The sequence below is a fragment of the Amblyomma americanum genome, chromosome 1, assembly GCF_052857255.1.
Source record: "Amblyomma americanum isolate KBUSLIRL-KWMA chromosome 1, ASM5285725v1, whole genome shotgun sequence".
Taxonomy (NCBI): Eukaryota; Metazoa; Arthropoda; class Arachnida; order Ixodida; family Ixodidae; genus Amblyomma; species Amblyomma americanum.
This window is the reverse complement of record NC_135497.1, coordinates 220,685,018-220,708,271: the sequence shown is the minus strand read 5'-3', so window position 1 is coordinate 220,708,271 and position 23,254 is coordinate 220,685,018. Positions and strand designations below refer to the sequence as shown.

General features: G+C 45.7%; 1 protein-coding gene across 3 annotated transcripts in view; it reads left to right on the top strand.

Moving 5' to 3' along the window:
* Window positions 1-23,254, top strand: part of Kyat (Kynurenine aminotransferase) — a 48,386-nt gene extending 25,132 nt beyond the window's left edge. For all 3 annotated transcript variants that reach the window (XM_077648517.1, XM_077648516.1, XM_077648518.1), the window contains 7 exons: window positions 1,968-2,088; window positions 2,568-2,644; window positions 11,228-11,317; window positions 12,602-12,788; window positions 16,447-16,517; window positions 17,105-17,191; window positions 23,081-23,254. In XM_077648517.1, coding sequence (XP_077504643.1) covers window positions 1,968-2,088; window positions 2,568-2,644; window positions 11,228-11,317; window positions 12,602-12,788; window positions 16,447-16,517; window positions 17,105-17,191; window positions 23,081-23,140 — 693 coding nt within the window. In that variant the 3' untranslated portion in view covers window positions 23,141-23,254. The remainder of the gene's footprint in view (window positions 1-1,967; window positions 2,089-2,567; window positions 2,645-11,227; window positions 11,318-12,601; window positions 12,789-16,446; window positions 16,518-17,104; window positions 17,192-23,080) is intronic.

Below are 23,254 nucleotides of genomic sequence, written 5' to 3'. Positions count from 1 at the left end.
CGACTCTGGCTGCCCATGTCAGAAATAACAGCAGAAAATTCTGCCAACTGGTTCCACAAATCATCAAGGTCTGCAACAGCTTCGCCGAGCTCACCCAACAAAGAATTTGCTCAGTCTTCACTGGCAAAGCAGGGAGCAGAATGCAGGAAGCAGTTCTGTATAGTTTCATTTCTGACATCATTCTACGACCCACTCAGCATAGACAGGGTGCCTAAGAGGTTGATCTTTAGGTTTCTTTCAGTCCTCAGGTTCTGAAGGAGCCGTTCAGTTAGATGTTTCCTACAAATAACCTTCACCGCACGGATTGTACCACGGTCCAAGGGTTGAAGTACCGACGTAGCAATTGGCGGCTGGAAGCGAAGTGCAGTGTTTCTGAAACTAGCACTGCAGCGGTGGGCACAGCCATTTTTTACGGTGAGGCAGTCATCAAGGAACCATTTGTGCGCTGCTGCCTCAACATCTTCATACTCAGCTGTGCGTACATGTCTGGCGCCGCGAGCGTCGGGTCTCTTCTCCGCTTAGCCCGAACATCAGCCTTGTTCTTCAGAATGGTGTTCAGCATGCTTCTCGGAATCCTGTATGCTGTGGCAACTTTGTAGTTCTTCTCTCCTCGTTCAACTAGCTTGATAATTTCCAGTTTCAAGGAAAAGGGGAGGTTCTGCTGTTTCGTGGCTGCCATCGTGCACACACAGAGACAATGAAACCATGTGAAACTGCCGATGGCAGCTTGGCACATCGTACATGTGAACTACGGTGGCACAGCCAGCTCTTTGCACCAAAAACACATATTCTAGTTGGCTAGGTACGTGCCTGCCGCCTATGTCATGAAAATCTGTGTCGTCATTATCCTGCGCGCACTGTGCAGCACCATAGCACTCGCAGGTCTTTGCGGGAAAGCTATCTGATTATGCTGTGGGAAATCCAACTTCTTCAGTCGACTGGAGTTCGATCAGACCTGTGGGGAAGTAACTCCCAGAGATGAGCTTTTGAAGTCACCCGGTGTTGCCCGAAGTTCGATCTGACAGTTGTGATGGCTAATTTTTGTACAATATAGCCGTACATTTGCCTATACATTTGCATTGGAGCTTTACGGTGCTCAGAGATTATTCTGTATAAAGGATAATTCAATCTATCTGAGTTCGATATAATCAGGCTCGACTGTACATGATTAGTGCATGTGATAGACAAGTGCAGTAAAGCACTAGTATGTAGTGCAGATGGATGTAATTTCTAGTTACAGTCGCAGTTACAATTTGCAGTGCTGTCAGCTAGCTGTTTACTTTTCAAGTGCATGCCACCTAGAATTATGCTTTGAAAGTTTTGAATCTGTATGATTACATTTTACTTTTGCTGTTCAGAGGCTGGTATAGAACAGCTGTATAAGTGCCATATTTGTGAGCTGTTTTTGCTGATGCTGGGCAATGGTAAATGATCACTATATCGCGTTCTCACAGCTGTGTGAACAGAAAGCAGGACTCAGATTAAATGATGCCAACATGTTTTATGTTTTATTCTCAACGGTGAAGTACTAAGCATAAAAGTGACGAAGTTGACATTGTGCAAGTGAGTCTGTATTTTTTCATACACAAGTTAAGTTTCAATGGGCTGCCAAATCTCTATTGTTAGCTCAATTTGAAAACTGCTTCGTGTGTTGCACTCCTTGCACATTGTAATTGTAGTATATTCACCCATATATTAAAAATAAATTTCTGATGAGTGATTTTTGTTCTGTTGTTTCAGCAGACAATAAAAAATATCCTTTTTTAATATCTCAGGAACTGTTTCAAATGAACAGAAAAACTTATTAAATATGTGCAGATTCATTAAATTTGATCAATCAGTAAATAAAAAGTAGTTCCAAGACCCATCCATGCCTCCCCCTTCCCCCTTTCTTTTTTTTTAATAACTTTTATGGTATTTTGTCATAGTCACAGCAGACACTTACATAGTATTGCGCTATTGGGCAGGTTTTTTCCAGAGAAGAACTGGAAATGATTGCAGAACTCTGCAAGAAACACGATGTGATCTGTGTTATGGATGAGGTGTACGAATGGATAATTTATGAAGGCGTCAAGCACATCCGGATGAGTAAGTGCATGCCCTCTGGCCTCTCCTTTTTTTTTTTTTCGTGCTTAATTTAGTATTAGATGGCATTGTGTAGTGGAACTGCTAGCTGTTGTGCAGCTGATTTGAGCAGGGCTAATTAGACATCAAGGAAAAAATGTGAAATTACTTGAATACTGGATTTTTCTTAAACTCTGGTCTAAAATCAATACAGCACTTTTTAACATAGTGTGTTCACTGTGTTCACTTGCTTTCAGTTGTATTCCTAGCATTGTGTCACTGTTGTTGACATTACTACCGTATAAATTCATGTAAGGGCTGCACTTTTTTTTTTTTAAATTAGGGCGTGAATCTTGAAGGTGGTGTGGCCCTTGCAGGAATTTAAAAAAAAAAAAACATACTTTTTTCTTAGTTATCTAGTCAAAAACTGGGTGCGGCCTTTACAGGAGATTGTATGATATTTTCGGCTGTCTGTCTAATGAGTTCTTTGCATTTCCTCTTAGACACTCTTCCTGGAATGTGGGAGAGGACCATTACTATTGGAAGTGCTGGAAAAACCTTCAGCATTACCGGCTGGAAGGTCAGTGAACTTATTATATTCTTTCATTGCTCATATGGCCTATGATTTGCATGAGGGGCTGTCAGTACAAATGATGAAATGTGATCACGAAGGTGCTGGTGATGCTGTTCTTATCGGTAGTGTGATACAGCAATATATGGTGCAAAATCTCTGGCAGGCAGGGAAAAGTTGTGTGCAGAAGTGCTTGCCCGAGTGTTCATGCTTGCTCAGAAGCAAAAAGTGAAGGCCATCTTCTCATTTTTCATGTTACTTGCTGCATGTTGCTGTGATAAAGCTCTAGTGGCATGGGCAGGTCTTCTTTCAAGTTCTTATCCCATCCCCTAGTTGGGCTCTATGGTGAGTGGCTGGCAGGCACCTCTGTCAAGCTAAAATTAAATTAATGGTTTGCCCTTCCTTCTTCAAAAAACCAGATTGCCTTGCTAAAAGAGGGTGCACTAGTGCCAAGACTTTTTTTTTTTGTCAAGATCAAAAAAACATTTTCATGGTACTGTGTTAAACATATTGAAGCAGTGGGTGGGTCAACCGGTCAGAATTTCTGACAGCCAGCAAAATGTCTGACTGATATCGTGGGTCCCAATTACGAGGAAGTGAGTGGCGACTTCCCCGTGGAAAACATATTGCCACACTGCTCACATTCTGCGAGCGCCGCCATGCGGCCGAACGGCATGGCTGGGCTCGTGTGGAAGCGAAGAAGACGACGTTCCCACTCGGATGCGCGTTGCTGGTCTTCTTGGCCTTCGGATTAAAAGCCCCCTTTTGTGTCGCCCTACGTTTGTCGGTGACATTTTGGTGGAGGTGCTGGGCATCGTCCCGTGAACGCTGACCCTGAGGACAATTCTGACGATCATCAGCGCCGCTTGGACACAACACCCGTCCACAAAGCGAGCCGCTGCCTGCGAGGCCTGCAACCTGAGTGTCAGCCACTGACAAGGACGGTGCGTACCATGACGTCTACTACTGGCAGTCAGACAGGTCAGCCTTCCGGCACTGTCCCACTGGTTGTAGTCCTCACACCTCGCTCGCCGCCAACCTTCCACGGCGATCGGTGCGAGGATGTCAAGGACTGGTTGTCCGGCTTTGACCGTGTGGCCACTTTTAACCAGTGGGATGACGACTGAAAACCACGATACGTGTATTTCGCGTTCCAAGATTCGGCGAAGACATGGTTCGAGACATGGTTCGAGAACCATGAGGCATCATTTACCAGCTGGGAAGCGTTCCGTCGTGAGTTGCTCGCTACCTTCAGCACCAACGCACACAAGGAAAACGCCGAAATCGCCCTTCGCTCCAGGTCACAGCAGTTGAACGAAAGCGTGACCATGTTTATCGAAGATATGGCGCGTCTCTTCAGTCAGGCTGACCCTGCCATGCCCGAGGCTACGAAGGTGCGCTACATCATGCGTGGTGTGAAGGAGCAGCTCTTCGCTGGCCTCATACGCGACCCTCTAAGGACCGTCGCTGACTTCGCCAAAGAAGCCACGGCCATGGAACGTTCCTTGCAGGAACGCAGTGCGTAGTACAGTCGTCTGGGCAGTGTTGCGGCCACCAACTATTGTGTGTCACTGCCAGTCGCCGGAGACGAGCCGCTTCGAGAGCTTGTGCGGAGTGTGGTTCGAGAAGAACTGCGCAACCTCCGCTTAGATGCCCCACCTGCCAGTGTTGCAGCTGTAGCCGATGCCGTCCATGACAGAATTCGGCGAGTGGTCCAGCCACCACCGGCACCACAGCCGGAGCTGTACATCATGAGCTACAGCGAAGCTCTACGGACACCACAGCCGGAGCCGTACATCATGAGCTACAGTGAAGCCCTGTGGAGACCTGCGCCAGTGCCACAGGTATTCCGCCCTGCTGCCGAACCAACGCAGGGATACCTTCCCCCCGTCGAGTTGCGTGACCCGCGCCCTGTTAGAAAAGCGGACGTGTGGCACACACCCAACAACCGGCCACTATGCTACCACTGCGGGGAGCCTGGTCATGTCCTCCGCAACTGCCCGTACCGGCGGATGGGATTAAGAGGATTTCCGCCGAGCGCACCTCGACCACGCTATGGTGAGAGACCGCGAGACATTGAGCAGTACCTGGCCGATCATGTGCTGCCCTCACCGCCTCCACGACGTCAGTCTAGGTCGCCGTCTCCAAGACGGGTTCCCAGTCACGCATCATCCGCTGACCAATTCAGACGCACGTCCCCCCGCCGGGAAAACTGAAGACGGCGGCCTCCGGGGGTAGGATTGCCGCTGCCGCATAGAGTGAACAGCCTCCATCCGACGGTTGTATGCGACGACCCGAACGCCGACCACAGCGACGATGCCACCGCCGACCCCACCGACGACCGTGTCAACGACCACACCAATGACCTCACCGACGACCCCATCGACTACGGCAGCAAACACCTCACCGACGAGTTGTCAAATAATTGTTTCCGCTGCCAAAATTCTTGTTGCCGCCGATGGCTATGACGTGTCAGCACTTGTGGATACTGGAACCGACTTTTCGGTCATGAGCAGCCACCTAGCCACGACCCTCAGAAAGGTTCTAACACCTTGGCATGGGCCGCAGATACGCACAGCTGGTTGCCATGTGGTGACGCCGGTTGGCGTCTGCACCTGCCGTATAAAGATCCGAGGTGCAACTTTCATTGGCTCCTTCGCTGTGCTACGAGAGTGTTCCAAAGAACTGATTCTCGGCATGGGCTTCCTTAAAGAGTATGGCGCGGTCGTCAACCTGCATGAGCAATAGGTATCGTTTTCAACACAGTGAGCCTTTGCTACAGACCCCGAGCCACACAGAGCAGCACTACGCATCTCTGACGACCACACAACGATACCACTGAGAGCAAACAAAGTTTGTCACAGTCAAGTGTGATACCAGCTTCGGTACTCGGGGCATTGCCGAAGCGAACATGTCGCTGCTACTGTCTCGGCAAGTTTGCGTTGCTCGCGCCCTTGTCAACCTTGTTCATGCACGTACCGAGCTCTTAGTGACCAACTTTAGTAGCAAACCCCAACATTTGACGAAAAACACGGTGATTGCCCATTTTGAAGAACTTGGCGAGCATGCCGTCCAATGTGCCTTATCCACAACGGACCACGGAGCAGCGGAACAGGACACGGCACCAGCCATTACGATCGACGTGAACCCTGACCTTCTGTCCAATCAGAAACGCCGCGTGGAAAGCTTTATTGACTCTTTCTGCGACTGTTTTGCGTCAACCTCTAAGGTTCTTCAGACGCCAATAACTAAGTACTGCATTATCATCGATAGTGACCAGAGACCACTATGTCAGTGTCCTTATCGTGTTTCGTCGAAGGAACGTGATGCCATCCGCCGCCAAGTTGCCGAAATGCTCCGCGACGACGTCATACAACCATCGACGAGTCCCTGGGCATCATCTGTTGTTCTCGTCGCAAAGAAAGATGGCAGCCTACGGTTCTGTGTGGATTATCGACGTCTCAGCAACGTTACCAAAAAGGATGTATATCCACTGCCGCGCATTGATGACTCATTAGATCGCCTCCGCCATGCTACCTAGTTTTCGTCACTCGACCTGCGTAGCGGTTATTGGCAAATCGAGGTCGATGAACGTGACCGAGAAGAGACTGCCTTCATTACTCATGACGGATTGTACGAATTTAAGGTGCATCCTTTCGGCTTGTGTTCAGCCACTGCAATGTTCCAACGTATGATGGACACCGTACTAACTGACCTGAAGTGGCAGTCCTGCCTTGTGTATTTCGACGACGTGATTTTCTCCGACACGTTCAAGGAGCACCTGAAACGTTTGCGTGCTGTTTTCGAGGCCATTCGTTCCGCAGATCTGTCTCTGAAGCCTGAAAAGTGCCACTTCGCATTTAGGGAGCTCAAGTTTCTTGGCCATATTGTGGGCGCTCAGGGCGTTAGCCCTGACCCAGAAAAGACGGCCGCTGTTGCTGCATTTCTCCAGCCAACAGATAAACGAAGCTTGCGGCGTTTTCTGGGGCTTTGCGCCTATTATCGGAGGTTCGTTGAAAACTTCTCTAAGCTCGCAGAGCCGCTGACTCGCCTGACAGAAGACTCCGAACCCTTCTTCTGGGGCCAGGATCAGGAAACAGCTTTCACAGAACTTAAGGCCCGCCTCCAATCTACGCCTATCTTTGGCCACTTATACGAGAAAGCCACCATGGAACTGCACACAGATGCCAGCAATGTTGGCCTCAGTGCGGTGCTTGTGCAGTGGCAAGACGGTGTGGAACGCGTGCTCGCATATGCAAGTCGCACTTTGTCCCGTGCCGAAATGAATTATTCCACCACGGAAAAGGAGTGTCTCACTGTTGTGTGGGCAATCACCAAATTTCGTGTCCCTACCTGTACGGCCACCCATTTCGAGTCGTCAGCGATCATCACTTCTTGTGTTGGCGTTCGACGTCACTATCGTGTATAAGTCGGGTCAGCAACATAGCGATGTAGACTGTCTCTCCCGAGCTCCTCTTCCGTGCCCACCAGATGAGCCCGACGACGATTCTGCTTTCCTCGGCACTGTCACCACGTCTGACCTTGCCCGCCACCAGAGGGCCGACTGCGAACTTCTGCCTCTAATCGAGTACCTCGAAGGAACCGCTTCGTCTCCGCCCAGACTCTTCTCTCCCCAGACTCTTCTCTCGCGGACTTTCGTCGTTTTGCTTAATAGATGGAGTCCTCTGCAAGAAAAACTATAGCCCGACCGAAACTGCGTATCTCCTCGTTGTCCCAACCGCGCTTCGTCAGGAAGTTCTCGCTGCATGCCACGACAACCTTTCTTCTGGCCACCTTGGATTTTCCAGAACATTGGGACGCATCCGCCACAGGTACTACTGGCCTCGGCTTGCTGCGGTCGTCCAACGCTACGTTAGAGCCTGTCATGAGTGTCAACGACGGAAGATACCGCCGGCAAAACCGGCCGGCCTTCTGAAGCCAATTGATCCACCGAAAATCCCATTTCAGCAAGTCGGCATGGACTTACTGGGCCCATTCCCAGTGTCCTCCATGGGTAACAGGTATATTGTTGTTGCCACGGACTACCTCAACCGCTACTGTAAAACCAAGGCTCTTCCCCATGGCACCGCGGCTGAAATTGCACAGTTCTTTGTTCGCCACATTGTGCTTCGCCACGGGGCTCCCGCGGTTGTATTAACTGACTGGGGAACCGCGTTTACCTAGGCTCTTACACATGAGGTCCTGCCTCTCAGTGGCACCAGTCATAGAAAAACAACTGCTTACCATCCTCAAATGAATGGTCTGACTGAGAGGCTGAACAAGACCATTGCAGATATGATGTCTATGTATGTCGACACTGACCATCGCAACTGGGACGAAATACTCCCTTACGTCACGTTTGCGTACAACACCACCCTCCAAGAAACAACGCGCTTCACTCCCTTCCGTTTGGTGTATGGCCGGGACGCCCTGACCATGCTGGACGCAATGCTGCTCCCAGATTGTGCCCCTTCGCCTGTCGCCGGCGCTGACCAATTCATTCGTGATGCAGAAGCCGCTCGCCACCTTGCTAGACAACAGATTTGACACCAGCAGAAAACTTACGCCCGACGTACAACCTCCGCCACAGGGAGGTGATTTACCAACCCGGCGAGCACGTCTGGGTATGGAGCCCTATACGTTTGCGTGGGCGCTCTGAAAGCTTCTGTGCCGCTACTTCGGCCCCTATTAAGTGCTACGTCAACTCAGCGAGGTGAACTATGAAGTGTTCCCCCAAGGAGTCGTCCGCTCTTTTCGACCCCCCAAGCCTGAAGTCGTCCACGTGGCCCGCATGAAACCGTATTACGCCCGTTAGCCATTGTTGGAGTTCACATTCAGTGCTGCCGCCACACGCACCTTCGCACTTTCGGTGCCTCATTTCTGTTTTTCCCCCTTGCCGGAGGCATCAAGGCGATGCCTCTTGAAAGGACGGGGTCAATGCCACACTGCTCACATTCTGCGAGCGCCGCCATGCGGCCGAACGGCATGGCTGGGCTCGTGTGGAAGCGAAGAAGACGACGTTCCCGCTCGGACGCGCGCTGCTGGTCTTCTTGGCCTTTGGATTAAAAGCCCCCGTTTGTGTCGCCCTACGTTTGTCGATGACAATATAGTGACGAACTGCAATACAGCGCTCTAAAATACCTTGCTTCATTAGGAGATGTTCCTCTCTCTGTAGGCCAGTCATTAAACGTTGTCCATGGTATTATTTTTAAATATCATTTTATACACCGCCTTGGAAATGAAATGCTGGAAGGACTGAAACATTGAAACACAGGCAATGTCCCACGTGTGAAGACCTGATGTGGCAACAAAGAACTGGCTGCTAACCACCTTGTTCTCACTTTTGCTCTTACCATACTCCTAGACTCATCTCGGGTGGGACACACAAAAATCTGAGTGAAAGCTCCTTTGTGTCACATGTCAAAGATAGGGTCATGGCTCCTTGGGCTGCTGAAGTAGACTCACCTGTGTAAAATGCGCTGCACACGACCGCCCATTCGAGGACTGTGACAATGCATTCCATGGCATGGACTACAGTGGTTGCCACCTGATGTACTCACACACACATCTCTGGGCTTGAAGTGGGAAAAAGAATTGCAATGAAGATGAAGAAAACATAAGTTTTCTCTTCTGTTTTCATAGTAAAACCTAATTAATTTGAACTTCAAGGGAAACGTTCTAATTATCCCAAAGTTGAATTATTGAATGACCCCAAAAAACTAACAAGAAACCCTTGCATCATGGTAAATTTATTTGGTGTAAGACTGGGCAATGGTTGCTTGCTTTTGAAATGAGAATGGTGCGCCAGTGGCTATTTTTAGCAGTGGAGCTCTGCCACTACTATGTTGCAGACCTCAAAAGCAGCAGTGTCACATGTGAGGAGGTTTCACCACACAAGTTGTGAATGGCACGTGACGAGTGTGCAGTTTCGGCGCACTGGAAGAACGGAAGAACCACGCAAACGGAAATGCTCAGTGGCATCGAAGCAGTGAGAAAAAAAAAAAAAGGGATAGAAAAGACTAACGAAAGGTGCCAATCAGCGCCCAAACGGCACACAACTGGGCACGTTTGGCTGGTTGATGTGGGCTGGCTTGAAGCCCAGAAAAGTGAAACCAGAACTATGTGGCGTGACTGTTCTTAGAGGCTGGGCCATCGTTCGTCATTGTGCCTGCTGTTGCATGCACATTAGAGGTGTGCGAGTGAATCTGCAGCATGGAATTCAGGCTTGAGTAATGGTATTTGGACAATCGCTTGTTGTGCCAGTTATACCTGGACACAGCCTCCCTTCAGGAGCCCGTTGTTAACTGGTGTGAGACCCGTAGCATATGAATTAGCCAGCGTGCGACGCTATAAACTGACATGGGCAGTTCGAATTATCGGGATTTTCGAATTAACAAGGTTCAAATTAATGTGCTTTTACAATACATAGCTGTGGCATCGTACCTAAAGATCAAGAGCACAAATGTAAAAATGCTTGTGCTCTAAGGTGCCGTGTCTTTGAAAAAACTGTCTTGCAATTGTCATCAGTCCAGGACTGTACACTCCCTCCTATTTTCTGTAGCCACATTGCAATGCTTAATTAAAGATTTCAGTATTATTGTAGCCATATCTTTATTAAAGATGTAGGAGTAGAGAAAAACAGTTAAAACAGTTCCTATTGCAGACATTGCAGGGTAGAAAAGAAGAGGGAGTATAGTTTTCTGAAGCACCGGTTTGACAAGTTGAAAAGTGTCAAGCTCAGTGACCAACGTTTCAACTGGGGACTTGTCTTTGTTTGACAAGAGGATAAATGCAAAACCTCTGATCAGATTGTTTTTCACTGCCCTGAGGCCTCCCTCCCACCCCTTGTTAAAGTTTGCACTCTTATTACAGGTGACAGCAATGTAAAGGTAGCCCAGCCAGGATTTTGCAGACTTTGTTGTGTGCCATTTCTCACACAGAGATTGCTCAGAGTTGCAGCATGGTCCTTCCTTAGTGTGTTTCCTTTGTTTGATATATTAGGCAAACATTTGAGCATTTTGCATATTCTGACATTTTGCATATTTTGTCAGTTTCTATTTTTCTTATTAGTTATCTATGGTGAGAGTGGTCTTTGTTCGGGAAAAAAATTTTGCAAAGTTTTGACAGTATACTTTGTGAATGCAAGAGGGATAGGTGTAGGAATGACTCGTTTTTGGTATGCTTCAAGCTGACAACAAGGATTTAAATTGATCAGTTGAATTTACTTTTGCATTGTGCAGAATGTTGAAGTTTCTGTTAGGATTGTCTGTTCTGCAAGCTTGTTGCATACTTTCAAGACCTGTTTGGCTTTAGAGAGGATAGTCGTTAAAATGAACTCAGAACAAAGCGAGAAAACACTGGAGCAAGTTGTTAATGCAAAAATGATTTTAAATGACACTACTTTACCTCAAGCCTTCTTCAGATATTCAAGATTATCCTTGCTGGCAGCAGTCCATGTGGCATTATCTGATGCCCTAGACTGACAATAAAAAATAAATTAGTTTTGCACATTGATTTGAGTTTTTCTAGCATTATCTAGTCAGGAGGAAATGTTATTGCTGTGAGAATGCAGCCTCTACATTCTATGTGCAGGTGGGCTGGGCCTATGGTCCTCACCACTTGCTGAAAGGGCTGCAGCTTGTTCACCAGAACTGCATCTACACCCTCAGCACCCTTCTGCAGGTGAGTTAGCAGCCTCTTCATTTTCTTTTTCTCTGAGCACAAAAGTTCTTCAAATTATACCACTAGCATATGCGTGTGTACACATTTTTCATCCTGATTTCAGAGTTATGACATGTTTCCCTCTGGCTGCACCTCTTAGAACAGGGAAGGGAAGACTACAATGTGGGACCTTCCTTAGTGGTGCATGCCCACACCACGTGGTAGCTGCATGCGAGTTCCCACCTGAAGTAGATTGCAAGGCGCTTTGTGTGGAAATGATCCCAGGCCACTTGGAAATCATTGTTTTTTTGTCACCAGGCAGAAGACAAAAATGTTGTCTTGTGTTTTGAACCCACCCATGATATGGTGTGAGGTACTACTCTACGCGCTCCGAAAAGGTGTCTTGTTTTTATAAGCATTGATGATGTCTAGCAGCAGTGATGTAGCAGCAGCGGTAACAGCAGCAGATGTGATATCTTTTTGAAGCCACATGTACTGTTCACATCAAAATAGGCATAACTTTGAAAGGTTAAAGCCTGGACTATGTGCTAGTATCATGTCTCAACTATAAAGAAAATGCTCAGGCAGTAACCTTTTTTTACGTAATGGGTGAACAGGCAAGGCATATTTTTGACACTTCCTCATGCATTGCTGTGATCATTATGAAGCATAACTTAGTCAAAAACTTTTGCATGTATTTCATCAGTGTTATGTATGAGTTAGTGGACAATGAAGCACACTAATGATGCACACTAGTGAAATGAGCTCCGAGACGGCCAACCAGTACTTAATAAGTACATCAGTGCCCTTCACAATATGGCCAAGTTTAAGTGTTGTGACCAGTAAAATTGACTCCTTAGGGATTGAGGATCCTCGGTTTTTGTGAAAAAGCTGTGAAGGCAAAGACTGTTAGAAACAGGCCATTCTCTTGGTAGCACAAAATCTAACAAAACCAGAAGTTATGTCCAGCTGTCCATCACTACGAAGACAAGCAGCTTACTTTGGGGTACTATACATACACCTATAGAAAGTTTCAATTTGAAGATGTCTTGATGTAAAAAAAATGGGCTATTTGTTTCTATTTTTTTTTAGCACCATCACTCAGCTATGGCTCAGCTGGAACTTGCATGCATAGATAATGTGGTACCAAACTGATAAAAGTGCCAAATTGGTCTGTTTAGGGTTTTAGCTGCGATAATTTGGTTCCAGTTCAGTCTGTATAAGAAGAGAAAAAAATGTAGTTATTGGAAAATTGGTTCAATGTTGCTTCATGTTTGCCTTCTTGTTTCTGCGCACACTTGGCAGGAAGCAATAGCCGTAGGCTTGGAAAAGGAAATGGAGAGGGTATCTGACCCTGAGGGATACTGGAACAGTCTATCAAGCTCTCTGCAGAAGAAGCGAGACTTCATCTGCAGCTTTCTCAGCTCTGTTGGTATGACACCCACTGTGCCAGAGGGAGGTTATTTCCTTGTCTGCGACTTTTCTCAGCTGGGTAAGGAGGCCTGCTTCGTAAAATGTGATGTAATCTTGAGTATTGATTCTAAGGTGGTTGCAGGCTGTGCTCTTCATTCCAGTGCAAATGTGAAATGATCAATCATTGTTCAACAGCTGTGGTCATGTGGTGCTGTAGTTAATATCCTGCAGTTACTATACTGTCATTCATTGTAAATCATGCTCAATAGAGGGCATACCAGATGAAGCAGATAAGCATGGTAGGTTGCCCTGTGAGTTATCTGATTTGATAGCAAGCCTCACTGGACAATACCAAACAAGAAAATATCACACAGTCATCCTGCCTTTATTGCGTGAGCATTTGGTTCTGGTTCCTGGCACCCAAAGGATGTTTGGTCTTTGCAGCGTCAAACTCATAGTCCCTCTGGTCCTGCGGTCAGCTAGAAAATGTAATGTTGGGCACTTCTCTTTCATAAGAGAAAAAGAGCAAAACTTCTGTGCTTTGGAAGCACAGAGGACTTCACTTGTCTAATACAGTTATCACACTGGCGGCCTCAGCACCATTGAGTCAGTCATCAAAATTTTCAAGGGCCATCCAGATGCACCGCTGCCACGCAGGCATTTCAATGATCATTGATAGCCAAGCATGCAATCTGACAGGTGGTGATAGGCACAGCAACATTCAGTAAAAACACTTGGAGTGAACCAGTAAGTAAACTACAAGTTCCGTATTGAAGTAAATGTTGCTTTTAATTGAAAGCTGTTTGGGAAAAGCTAGTATTCAAATACTTCATAGTTTAACACAATCCAGAGGCATCGATGGCAGGGTGGTAATGGGCAACGATGCCAATGATAAGCACTCATTTTTTTGAAGCAGTGACCATTTCTGTACTGTTCACAGCTTCTATCCTTGCAGTGCTTGTGGGGCACTTCTTGTTCTCGGTCAGTGCGAAGCACGCTAAGAAGCAAAAACAGAGAAACACAGGGGCATGACGCATAACAAAAAAGGCATTGCTTCATTTATATCTGACGGTCTGTGGAGCTGTCATTTTGGCTCCTGAATAGAAATAAGTTTGCGGACAAGTTAATTTAGCCTAAAATTTGCATTTAAGACAGATTGTTTTTGTTTCTAATTTCTGTATTTTGCTTTTTTTTTTTCTCCATGTAGGGAGTGCAAGGCTGCTCTCAAAGTCCCTTGAGATTCCAATCCCCATTTGACAACCTTTATTGAGTCAATCCCCATCAAGTTCAATGCTCAATCATTCAATCTGCATTGAGATTATGGTGACTGACTCAGTGGTCATTGAAGCTGTCTTTTGACAGTGGTACAAGTAATTATTTGATTGAAGACATCCCTCTTCTCGAAATGCTAGAGGCCTGTGTATTATGCGATGTCAGTGCAATTTAAAGAACCCCAGGTGGTCGAAATTTCCAGAGCCCTTCACTACAGCGTCCCTCATAGCCTGAGCCTCTTTGGGACGTTAGACTCCCATAAAGCAAAGCAAAGCATTCCTGCTCTATGCTGTTCAAATTTACAAAAACACTAATGGCTTGTTTGTTGTGTTGCTGAAAAGATACTAGCAAGGCAATAATAACTTACAACTCTAGAGCAAGATCTTTTGTGCTGTAAAGGTTTGCGGCAGCTCTGTATTCTTATTTTCTAGCGATGTAACTGATCTCAACCTGCCGCTGTGGCTCAGTGGCTGTGGCATTCGGCTGCTGATCCCAAGGTCATGGGTTCAGTCCCGGCTGTGACGGCCATGTTTTGGTGGAGGCGAAATACAAAAACACCCGTGTGCTGTGCGATGTCAGTGCAAATTAAAGAACTCTAGGTGGTCTAAATTAATTCAGGGCTATTCTCTGCCGCGTCCCTCATAGCCCATGTGTTGCTTTGGGATGTTTAACACCGCAATTTACAATTTTTTTTGTGATTGATCTCAAGTGGATGTCATATGTAGCTGTTCTCTCATTCAAACTCGCTGAAATGCAGCAGATCATCATGTTATATCATACCAGAAAAGCTTATCTGTAATGAAGGATGAAATTTGTAATGCCTCCTGTTCGCTGCCCCAGCCTGCCATAGTGAAGCATTGACCACTGGTCGAACACACCCTATGCACTTAGTAGCCTTCAGCATGTTGCATGTGTTGGCATCAAACCTTGACCACCCCATTAGTTCTCCTCTTCTTGTAGACTGTATATCTTATGTCATTGTCTTAGGATGCAGCCACATGAAGTACTGTTGCCCTCTCACTGTACAAAATGTGATGGCAGTAGGAAGGAATATAGTAGCAGCCAGGTGCAGGTTTTGGTTCACCTTGTATTGTACGGAGCAACATTTGAATGAACAGATTTTAGTGCAAAATATGTTTAAATCCCACAAACGTTTTGCACGGTATACCTTGTATGCCTTATTGGACCACAGTTGTCCTGAATTTGCACTTCAAGATTTGTGATCCTCGGCTATGCCTACTGTACATTTTTTGTTGAAAGCTATATGTACTCACTGTATAGCAGTAACCATGGCCACCCTAGCTACTTAATGTGTTTAAGGCTCGTGTTTTAAACATAGTTGCAGCCTGGAGATGTTCCATTGACAGTTGGTGAACACTGAGGTGTGCAAAGGATTGAAGTTTTCTGCAGCTAACTGACATTTGTGCCAGAAGTGAAGGTTATGTAATAGCGGAAGACATATAATGCAGCACGCAAAGCACATGGGGACCAACAACACACAAGTATTGCCCTGGGAGGATTTTCAAAGCTTCCTCCGCCACAAGAAAAAAAACGGTGAAAGCTGTGAGAAAATATTACCAGATCTTCTCCTTTATCAGCTTGCAGAATTTTGTACTGTACAAAAAAGCAGAATTTCTCCAAACCTGTGTACCTTCCTCATTGGTTAAAATTAAAAAAAAAAAAAATGTTAGCTGGGCTTTTCTGCAGAGCCCAGGAGTTTGCTGTCAGCAGTATCCAATGGTCGTGAAATTCCTGCCACTGCACGACACTGTTGACATTGATTGTTATTTTTCTCATTTCTGCAGTTGGAGAAATGTATTTATGTCTTGTTTTTTTTAACCTCCAGCTTTGTCCCATGAGTTTTGTACACATAGCGTAATGAAATTTTAACCGCAAAAAAAATGTAAACCAAAGCAGTGGGACTGGAGGATTAGGCTCATCATTGTGGAATCGCTTGTGGTCTTCATTCATAAGTGTAGCTTATCTGTAAAGTTACTACTGTCATAGTCTTCACTTGAATCAATGGCACCCTTGTTTTCTGGATTTAGCTTTGCATCACTGTCTTTCAGTGTGGACGAAGTTAAAAGCTTTTATTTCAGCATATTTTTGTTCATTTTCAGCATGTAGGCAGCCATTTTCTTTTTGCACCACTGTCTCTGGCCAACAAAGTGCAGCTAAGATGCAGCACCCCCCCCCCCCCCCCCCCATCCCCCTTAAGAAAAAAAGAACATACAAAGCAACCCGTACACCACAATCTAGCATTAGGAACTCAAATTATGGGCAAAATTTAGTCTAGTGTGAATCCATTGTGAGCTGAGATTGTCATTGGTTGTGCTATTGGTAAAACTTGTCATGAGGAGTATGGTGTGCCCATGGTAGCAAAAGAAGAGTGAAGCTCTTTTGTCTTGTGCTTCTGTCTGAGCGAACAGGCATATGATGGTATTTATTTATTTGTTCTTTTCAAGCCTCTAAAGTGAAGTTGGAGGGGAATGAGCCTAAGGATTACCTTTTTGCAAAGTGGCTGTCCAGGTCAAGGGTCAGTATACCACATTGCTGATTTCTTTTTTTCTGACGCTTGTAAAAGGTACATAATATCTCAACTCTGGTGCAGTCATATTTGAGTATTGCTAGTGACTGTGTACTGTTTATTAGTGTAAAATGTCGTTTTATTTTTAATGGCACTTTCGTGGGCACTTTATTTGTGTCGTGATACATGTGGGTTGTATTGTTTATGCTTCTGTTTAATGTTAAATGTGCAGTCAAGTTTTATTTCCTTCAGCTAGCTTTTGAAGTGTTTGCAAAAAGTGTTTCTGCTATTTTTGACCATCTTTGTTTTTATTGCTAGTCGAAGAACAGTAGGTGTGCACCCTGTTTGTGCAGGTGAGCATGGCCATTAAATGGATTTGGTGTTGAAATTAAACCTGTGCACCTAGGTTTGAGACACTGTTCGAGCAAACTTTTGCAAGATGTGAAATGAAGTTCACCCTTTTCTACTTGGAATATTTGTGTTGTGCAGCCAGATACTACGTAACAAATATTTTTTCAATCTAGTTCATTGCAGCTCAGTGACATGCATTGATTCAAGAGTATGCTTTTGAAAGTGGTCAATGGAACTCATTTCAGAAGCTACAAGGCATTCCCCCTAGTGCCTTCTATGGTGCAGACCATAAACCTCTTGCTCAGGATTTGATACGATTCTGTTTTATCAAGGTGAGTGTCAAGGAAACACCTACTAATGAATGTGTCATCTTTACACAAGTACCCTTGAAACTTGTTGATGAAAAATTTATTTTTGGCAGGTAGCAAGTGCCTTGAAAAACCCTTTCTCTCATAAAAAAAGGCCTTCTTGCACGTTTCTGTCATGTTCTGGGTTCTATAAAAAAGTCACCACATCAGTAGCTGCTCAGTGCTAGCCTTAAAAATCTTGTGAGCTCGATACGCGCTATGTAAACAAGACCTGGCACCACTGCTTCTGCTAATGCTCGAAAGCCTTGTGAGAAGCACAGAATGAAGTATTGAAAAGCATTGTGGTTTTTCACAATAATACTTCAAGCAGGAAATGTGCATGTGGTGTGAAAAAGAAACTAGTGTAGTTCAACGTGACAGGCAATACCTAATTCATATTCAGCCAGCAGTTACTGCCTGCATTGTTTGTTGTTTACTAAGGTATTTTTCTGTTGACAAGCCTTGCAGCATTTCTCCACGTTAGATGTGGAAATTCAGGCAAAATTTGCTCTGTTTCTCTTTGTATTCAACTGCACAATGCATTACTTTAGTACTGAATGTCACAGTGTACTGTTAGACATGCTGTGGCATTCTTTTGCTTATCTTATCCCTTGGTTCTGTGTGTATCTATATGAAATAAACTGCTAGAGCTATGTGATGTAAAGCATGCTTTTGGAGCAGTGGGTTGCTTCTCTAGCTTTGTTTCTTATTCATCACAGATGCTGCTTTGTAAAGTAGTTGAATTTTGTGGGGCTTTCAAATTAGTTTTTCATTTGGATTAACGAAGACCATGGTAGTGAGGCAAAAGCTTACATATTATCCTAGAAATGAATTAACATAATTACGCAGCTCTTAAATGCATGCTATATCATTTTTCTTCGTAGTGTCAGAGTTTCTTAGTACGTTATTGTAACCTGAACTAAGTTTTAGCTTCTGCATTTGGAAAATGTGTTGTATCAACAGACACTGGCTTTTTTCAGACTGCAGTGCACCTGTGTTCATACCTTATCTTAGATGAACTAGTTTCTTGTTGCTGCTTTAATGTGTTGCTGTTTTGCTGTGGCATGCTAATGCCAGCTCTTCTCTGGTGCTTTCTACTTCTATTCTGTAGCTGTCAGATGTCTGAGATGCTTGCTTTATTTGGGAGCTTCACGAGATGTTGCTGCAAAGCAAGAGCTGCTGCTGGGGTAAAGGGGCGTGGCGTTTCGCTACTATTCTTTTTGACATAAGTGGTCCAAGCAAGGTCACTGATAGTGTTGCGGTTATGTTATCTGTGGTCGGGTACAACTTAAATCTGTAGTGAAGCTCCGCCCACGTTCAAGACCGCCGCCACACAGGATTCCTCCATGACGAAAATGTAGTCGGTGGTAGAAACTTTTCTTGTTACCTAAACAAGAAGCTGAAATCCAGGGTTCGACGGAAACCCGTCTGGTCGGGTATGTTCATGGCGGAAAACCTTCAAGCGCCGACCAATCGTTAAAAAGATGACGTTTCGGCCCCGGCTTACGGGGGCCTTGTTCACAATGAAAGAAAGACAGGAGTGAAGGTAAGTTATATAGGTTTCATGGTATGACGCAAGCAGCGGGAGTATATCGGGGGTAGATTGCCTTCGTTGCGATTAAGCGTGTTTGCCGTCGTCTGAATATAAAAAGATTCTAGGTAATGCCTTGTCGTCTTGCTCTTTTCTTTTCCGATTATCTTCGAGCCGTCCCAGTCGATGTCATGGCCCTCGGAGATAGCATGATCAGCCAGTGCGTTTGTTGCCACGCGCTTGTTCTTGACATCATTGTGGTGCTGCTGCAATCTTTTCCGAAAATCACCTGTTTCACCGATATAGACATGCTCGCAATCAGCGCAGGGAACCCTATACACGATGCCCGGGAACTTCTCCTTCTTTATCTTGTCTTTCACTGTAACCAACGCGTGTCGCAGCTTCTGCGTGGGTACATGTGCGACGTCGACTTCGTACTACTGGAATATGCGGGATAAACTTTCACTTACTCCGGGGACGTAGGGTATCGGAATCCTTTTCTTCTTCTCTCGCTGGGGTTGCTGTGGCGGCGGGTGAGCTAGGCGATTCTCGGATTTTCGTATAAAAGAACTGGGATAGCCCGAAGCCATCAGGTTGCGGCGAACGGTGTCCAGATCTGTCTTTTTCTCTTCCAGCGTAGAGCAGAGGTTCTCCGATCGGCGGACCAGCGAGGCAACAACGGACTTCTTGTGACAGGTCGGGTGTACGGAACTGAAGTTGAGGTACATGCCAGTGTGCGTGTCCTTCCTGAATACACTGAATGATATTCCAGGGCCGTCGCGTTTCACCAGAACGTCCAAAAAAGGCAGACGGCCATCTACTTCCTCTTCCGTGGTAAACTGTATGGCCGGTTCTATGCTGTTCAGGTGCAAAAGGAATGTACTCACAGCCGATTTCTTGATTATGCAGAAACAGTCGTCCACATAACGAAGAAAGACTTTCGGGCGCGGCGTGAAGCATGAAAGGGCGCGGGACTCCAGTGACTCCATTGTCAAGTTCGCAGCGGTCACAGAAATTGATGCTCCCATAGCCGTACCATGAACCTGTTTATATATGCTCTCCTGGAACGTGAAATAGGTGCTTGACAAGCAGAACTGAAGAAGTCTGCTGAGGTCTGGAACTTCAATGGGTGTTCTTTCCGGTAGGGTTGCATCCGCCTGGAGCGCATCTTTGCAAACCTTCACGGCCAGGTCAGTGGGCACGCTCGTAAACAGTGACTTCATGTCAAATGACACCAAAATTTCGTCGTCCTCTACAACCATGTTGCGAACCTTTTCAATGAAGTCGTGTGAGTTGTGCACGTGCGTTTCGCTTTTACCAACCAAAGGGGAGATAACACGATGCAAATAGTTCGACAGCTTGTGAAGCGGGGAGCGGGTGAAATCGACGATTGGGCGCATTGGGTTGCCTTCTTTGTGGATCTTTGGCAGTCCATACAGAGCGGGAGCGGAACCATTGTGGCAGAGGAGGAAGTAGTAGAGGGACTTGTGTTGTGTTGTCCCGCCACAGTCCCTCTACTACTTCCTCCTCTGCCACAATGGTTCCGCTCCCGCTCTGTATGGACTGCCAAAGATCCACAAAGAAGGCAACCCAATGCGCCCAATCGTCCATTTCACCCGCTCCCCGCTTCACAAGCTGTCGAACTATTTGCATCGTGTTATCTCCCCTTTGGTTGGTAAAAGCGAAACGCACGTGCACAACTCGCACGACTTCATTGAAAAGGTTCGCAACATGGTTGTAGAGGACGACGAAATTTTGGTGTCATTTGACGTGAAGTCACTGTTTACGAGCGTGCCCACTGACCTGGCCGTGAAGGTTTGCAAAGATGCGCTCCAGGTGGATGCAACCCTACCGGAAAGAACACCCATTGAAGTTCCAGACCTCAGCAGACTTCTTCAGTTCTGCTTGTCAAGCACCTATTTCACGTTCCAGGAGAGCATATATAAACAGGTTCATGGTACGGCTATGGGAGCATCAATTTCTGTGACCGCTGCGAACTTGACAATGGAGTCACTGGAGTCCCGCGCCCTTTCATGCTTCACGCCGTGCCCGAAAGTCTTTCTTCGTTATGTGGACGACTGTTTCTGCATAATCAAGAAATCGGCTGTGAGTACATTCCTTTTGCACCTGAACAGCATGGAACCGGCCATACAGTTTACCACGGAAGAGGAAGTAGATGGCCGTCTGCCTTTTTTGGACATTCTGGTGAAACGCGACGGCCCTGGAATATCATTCAGTGTATTCAGGAAGGACACGCACACTGGCATGTACCTCAACTTCAGTTCCGTACACCCGACCTGTCACAAGAAGTCCGTTGTTGCCTCGCTTGTCCGCCGATCGGAGAACCTCTGCTCTACGCTGGAAGAGAAAAAGACAGATCTGGACACCGTTCGCCGCGACCTGATGGCTTCGGGCTATCCCAGTTCTTTTATACGAAAATCTGAGAATCGCCTAGCTCACCCGCCGCCACAGCAACCCCAGCGAGAGAAGAAGAAAAGGATTCCGATACCCTACGTCCCCGGAGTAAGTGAAAGTTTATCCCGCATATTCCAGTCGTACGAAGTCGACGTCGCACATGTACCCACGCAGAAGCTGCGACACGCGTTGGTTACAGTGAAAGACAAGATAAAGAAGGAGAAGTTCCCGGGCATCGTGTATAGGGTTCCCTGCGCTGATTGCGAGCATGTCTATATCGGTGAAACAGGTGATTTTCGGAAAAGATTGCAGCAGCACCACAATGATGTCAAGAACAAGCGCGTGGCAACAAACGCACTGGCTGATCATGCTATCTCCGAGGGCCATGACATCGACTGGGACAGCTCGAAGATAATCGGAAAAGAAAAGAGCAAGACGACAAGGCATTACCTAGAATCTTTTTATATTCAGACGACGGCAAACACGCTTAATCGCAACGAAGGCAATCTACCCCCGATATACTCCCGCTGCTTGCGTCATACCATGAAACCTATATAACTTACCTTCACTCCTGTCTTTCTTTCATTGTGAACAAGGCCCCCGTAAGCCGGGGCCGAAACGTCATCTTTTTAACGATTGGTCGGCGCTTGAAGATTTTCCGCCCTAAACAAGAAGCTTATCACAAGAAAAAAATTATAAGCTCTAAAATTTTGATACCTAGCTTGTTTAGTATCGTCAACTATTAAAAAGCTGATTTCATTTACTGTTGTGATTGGCCAGCGGAATAATACAGGATGCCGCGGACCGTGAGTTGGTGTTACCAACTGCTGTTTCTTTAAGTTGTATCCTACAATCTAATAGAGCCTTATTAGCTTATGTGCAGTCAGTGTCAAATAAAACTCAAATAAGACAATGAAAATGGAAACAATAAATCAAGAACATCTTAGTGGAAGGAGAATGTATACTAGTGCGCTTGATTTTTACTTCGAGGGTGTGAAGACCGTTGTTGCATGGAAGTCTTAATGAACGCAGCCTGTATTTTTTCTGCAGCATCTAATATTTTTGTTTTTTGTTCATGTTTCAGTTATCCTGTTTGCATTTCATTTAACACTGATGGTGCATTATGTATTGTTATGTATTAGCTTGTGTATTCTTATATAAGTATGCTCAAAGGGGCACTTATTAATGCTAAAGCATTATATGGCTCAGTTGTGTCCGCAAAACTTGTCTGCAAAATGTGTTCACACGATGACATCACTCCAGATGAATAAATGTGCAAAAGCTTAATGATTGTGAGTAATAAATTAATGGTGTTATATGTCATGATGCAGAATGTCCTCACACAGTTAATTAGTAAAAGCAATTAAATTAATCAGTGAACTTAAGAAAAATGAGCTAATTAGTAAATGTGAAAATAACAAAATGAAAAGCTTCGACGTGATCACTAATTAATGTTGGAAAGAGACTCGTGGCACCGTCCGCCGCAGGGACAATGCTGGTTTGAGCGACAGATATCACATGTGCAGAGTAAATCCCAGTGATGTCATCACTGGCTGACCTCAATGTGTTGGCAGTATTCCCGAATACATTCACCAAAATTTTGAGCAACCGTTCGTCATGCAGCATTCTGGGTGATGTCATAGCATTTCTCTTTGCATATAGCTTACATGTTTTAGTCATGTTGTAGGCTAGCTTGCAACAGGGGTTCGGACCAATGACATCTGCACCTTTAGTTGCATGCTTTAAGGTGCGGTGGACACAGATGTGGAGATCTGAGAGCTACTGCTTTCTTTCCTTTCCTCAAAAACCTTTCCTGTCCTCAAAGCACATGCTTTCGCACTTTAAGTGCCCTCAGAATTTTTATCTGTAGCACTTGGGTAGCCTTTTATTTCATGTGCAGTTGATGCAAAAACTTTTTCTTCTTCAAGGATGACTCAACTCTTCAGAAGGCTGCTGACATTTTGGCAGAGTTGAAGAATATGTCCTGAGGTGTGCAGTAGTGGGCAGGTGAAATCCTTATGTAGTGCAGCATTTAGCAACATTTTTTCTGCATTTCACCTTGTAGCCTTGTGGATGAATAAATATAATCAATATTTTTTTTA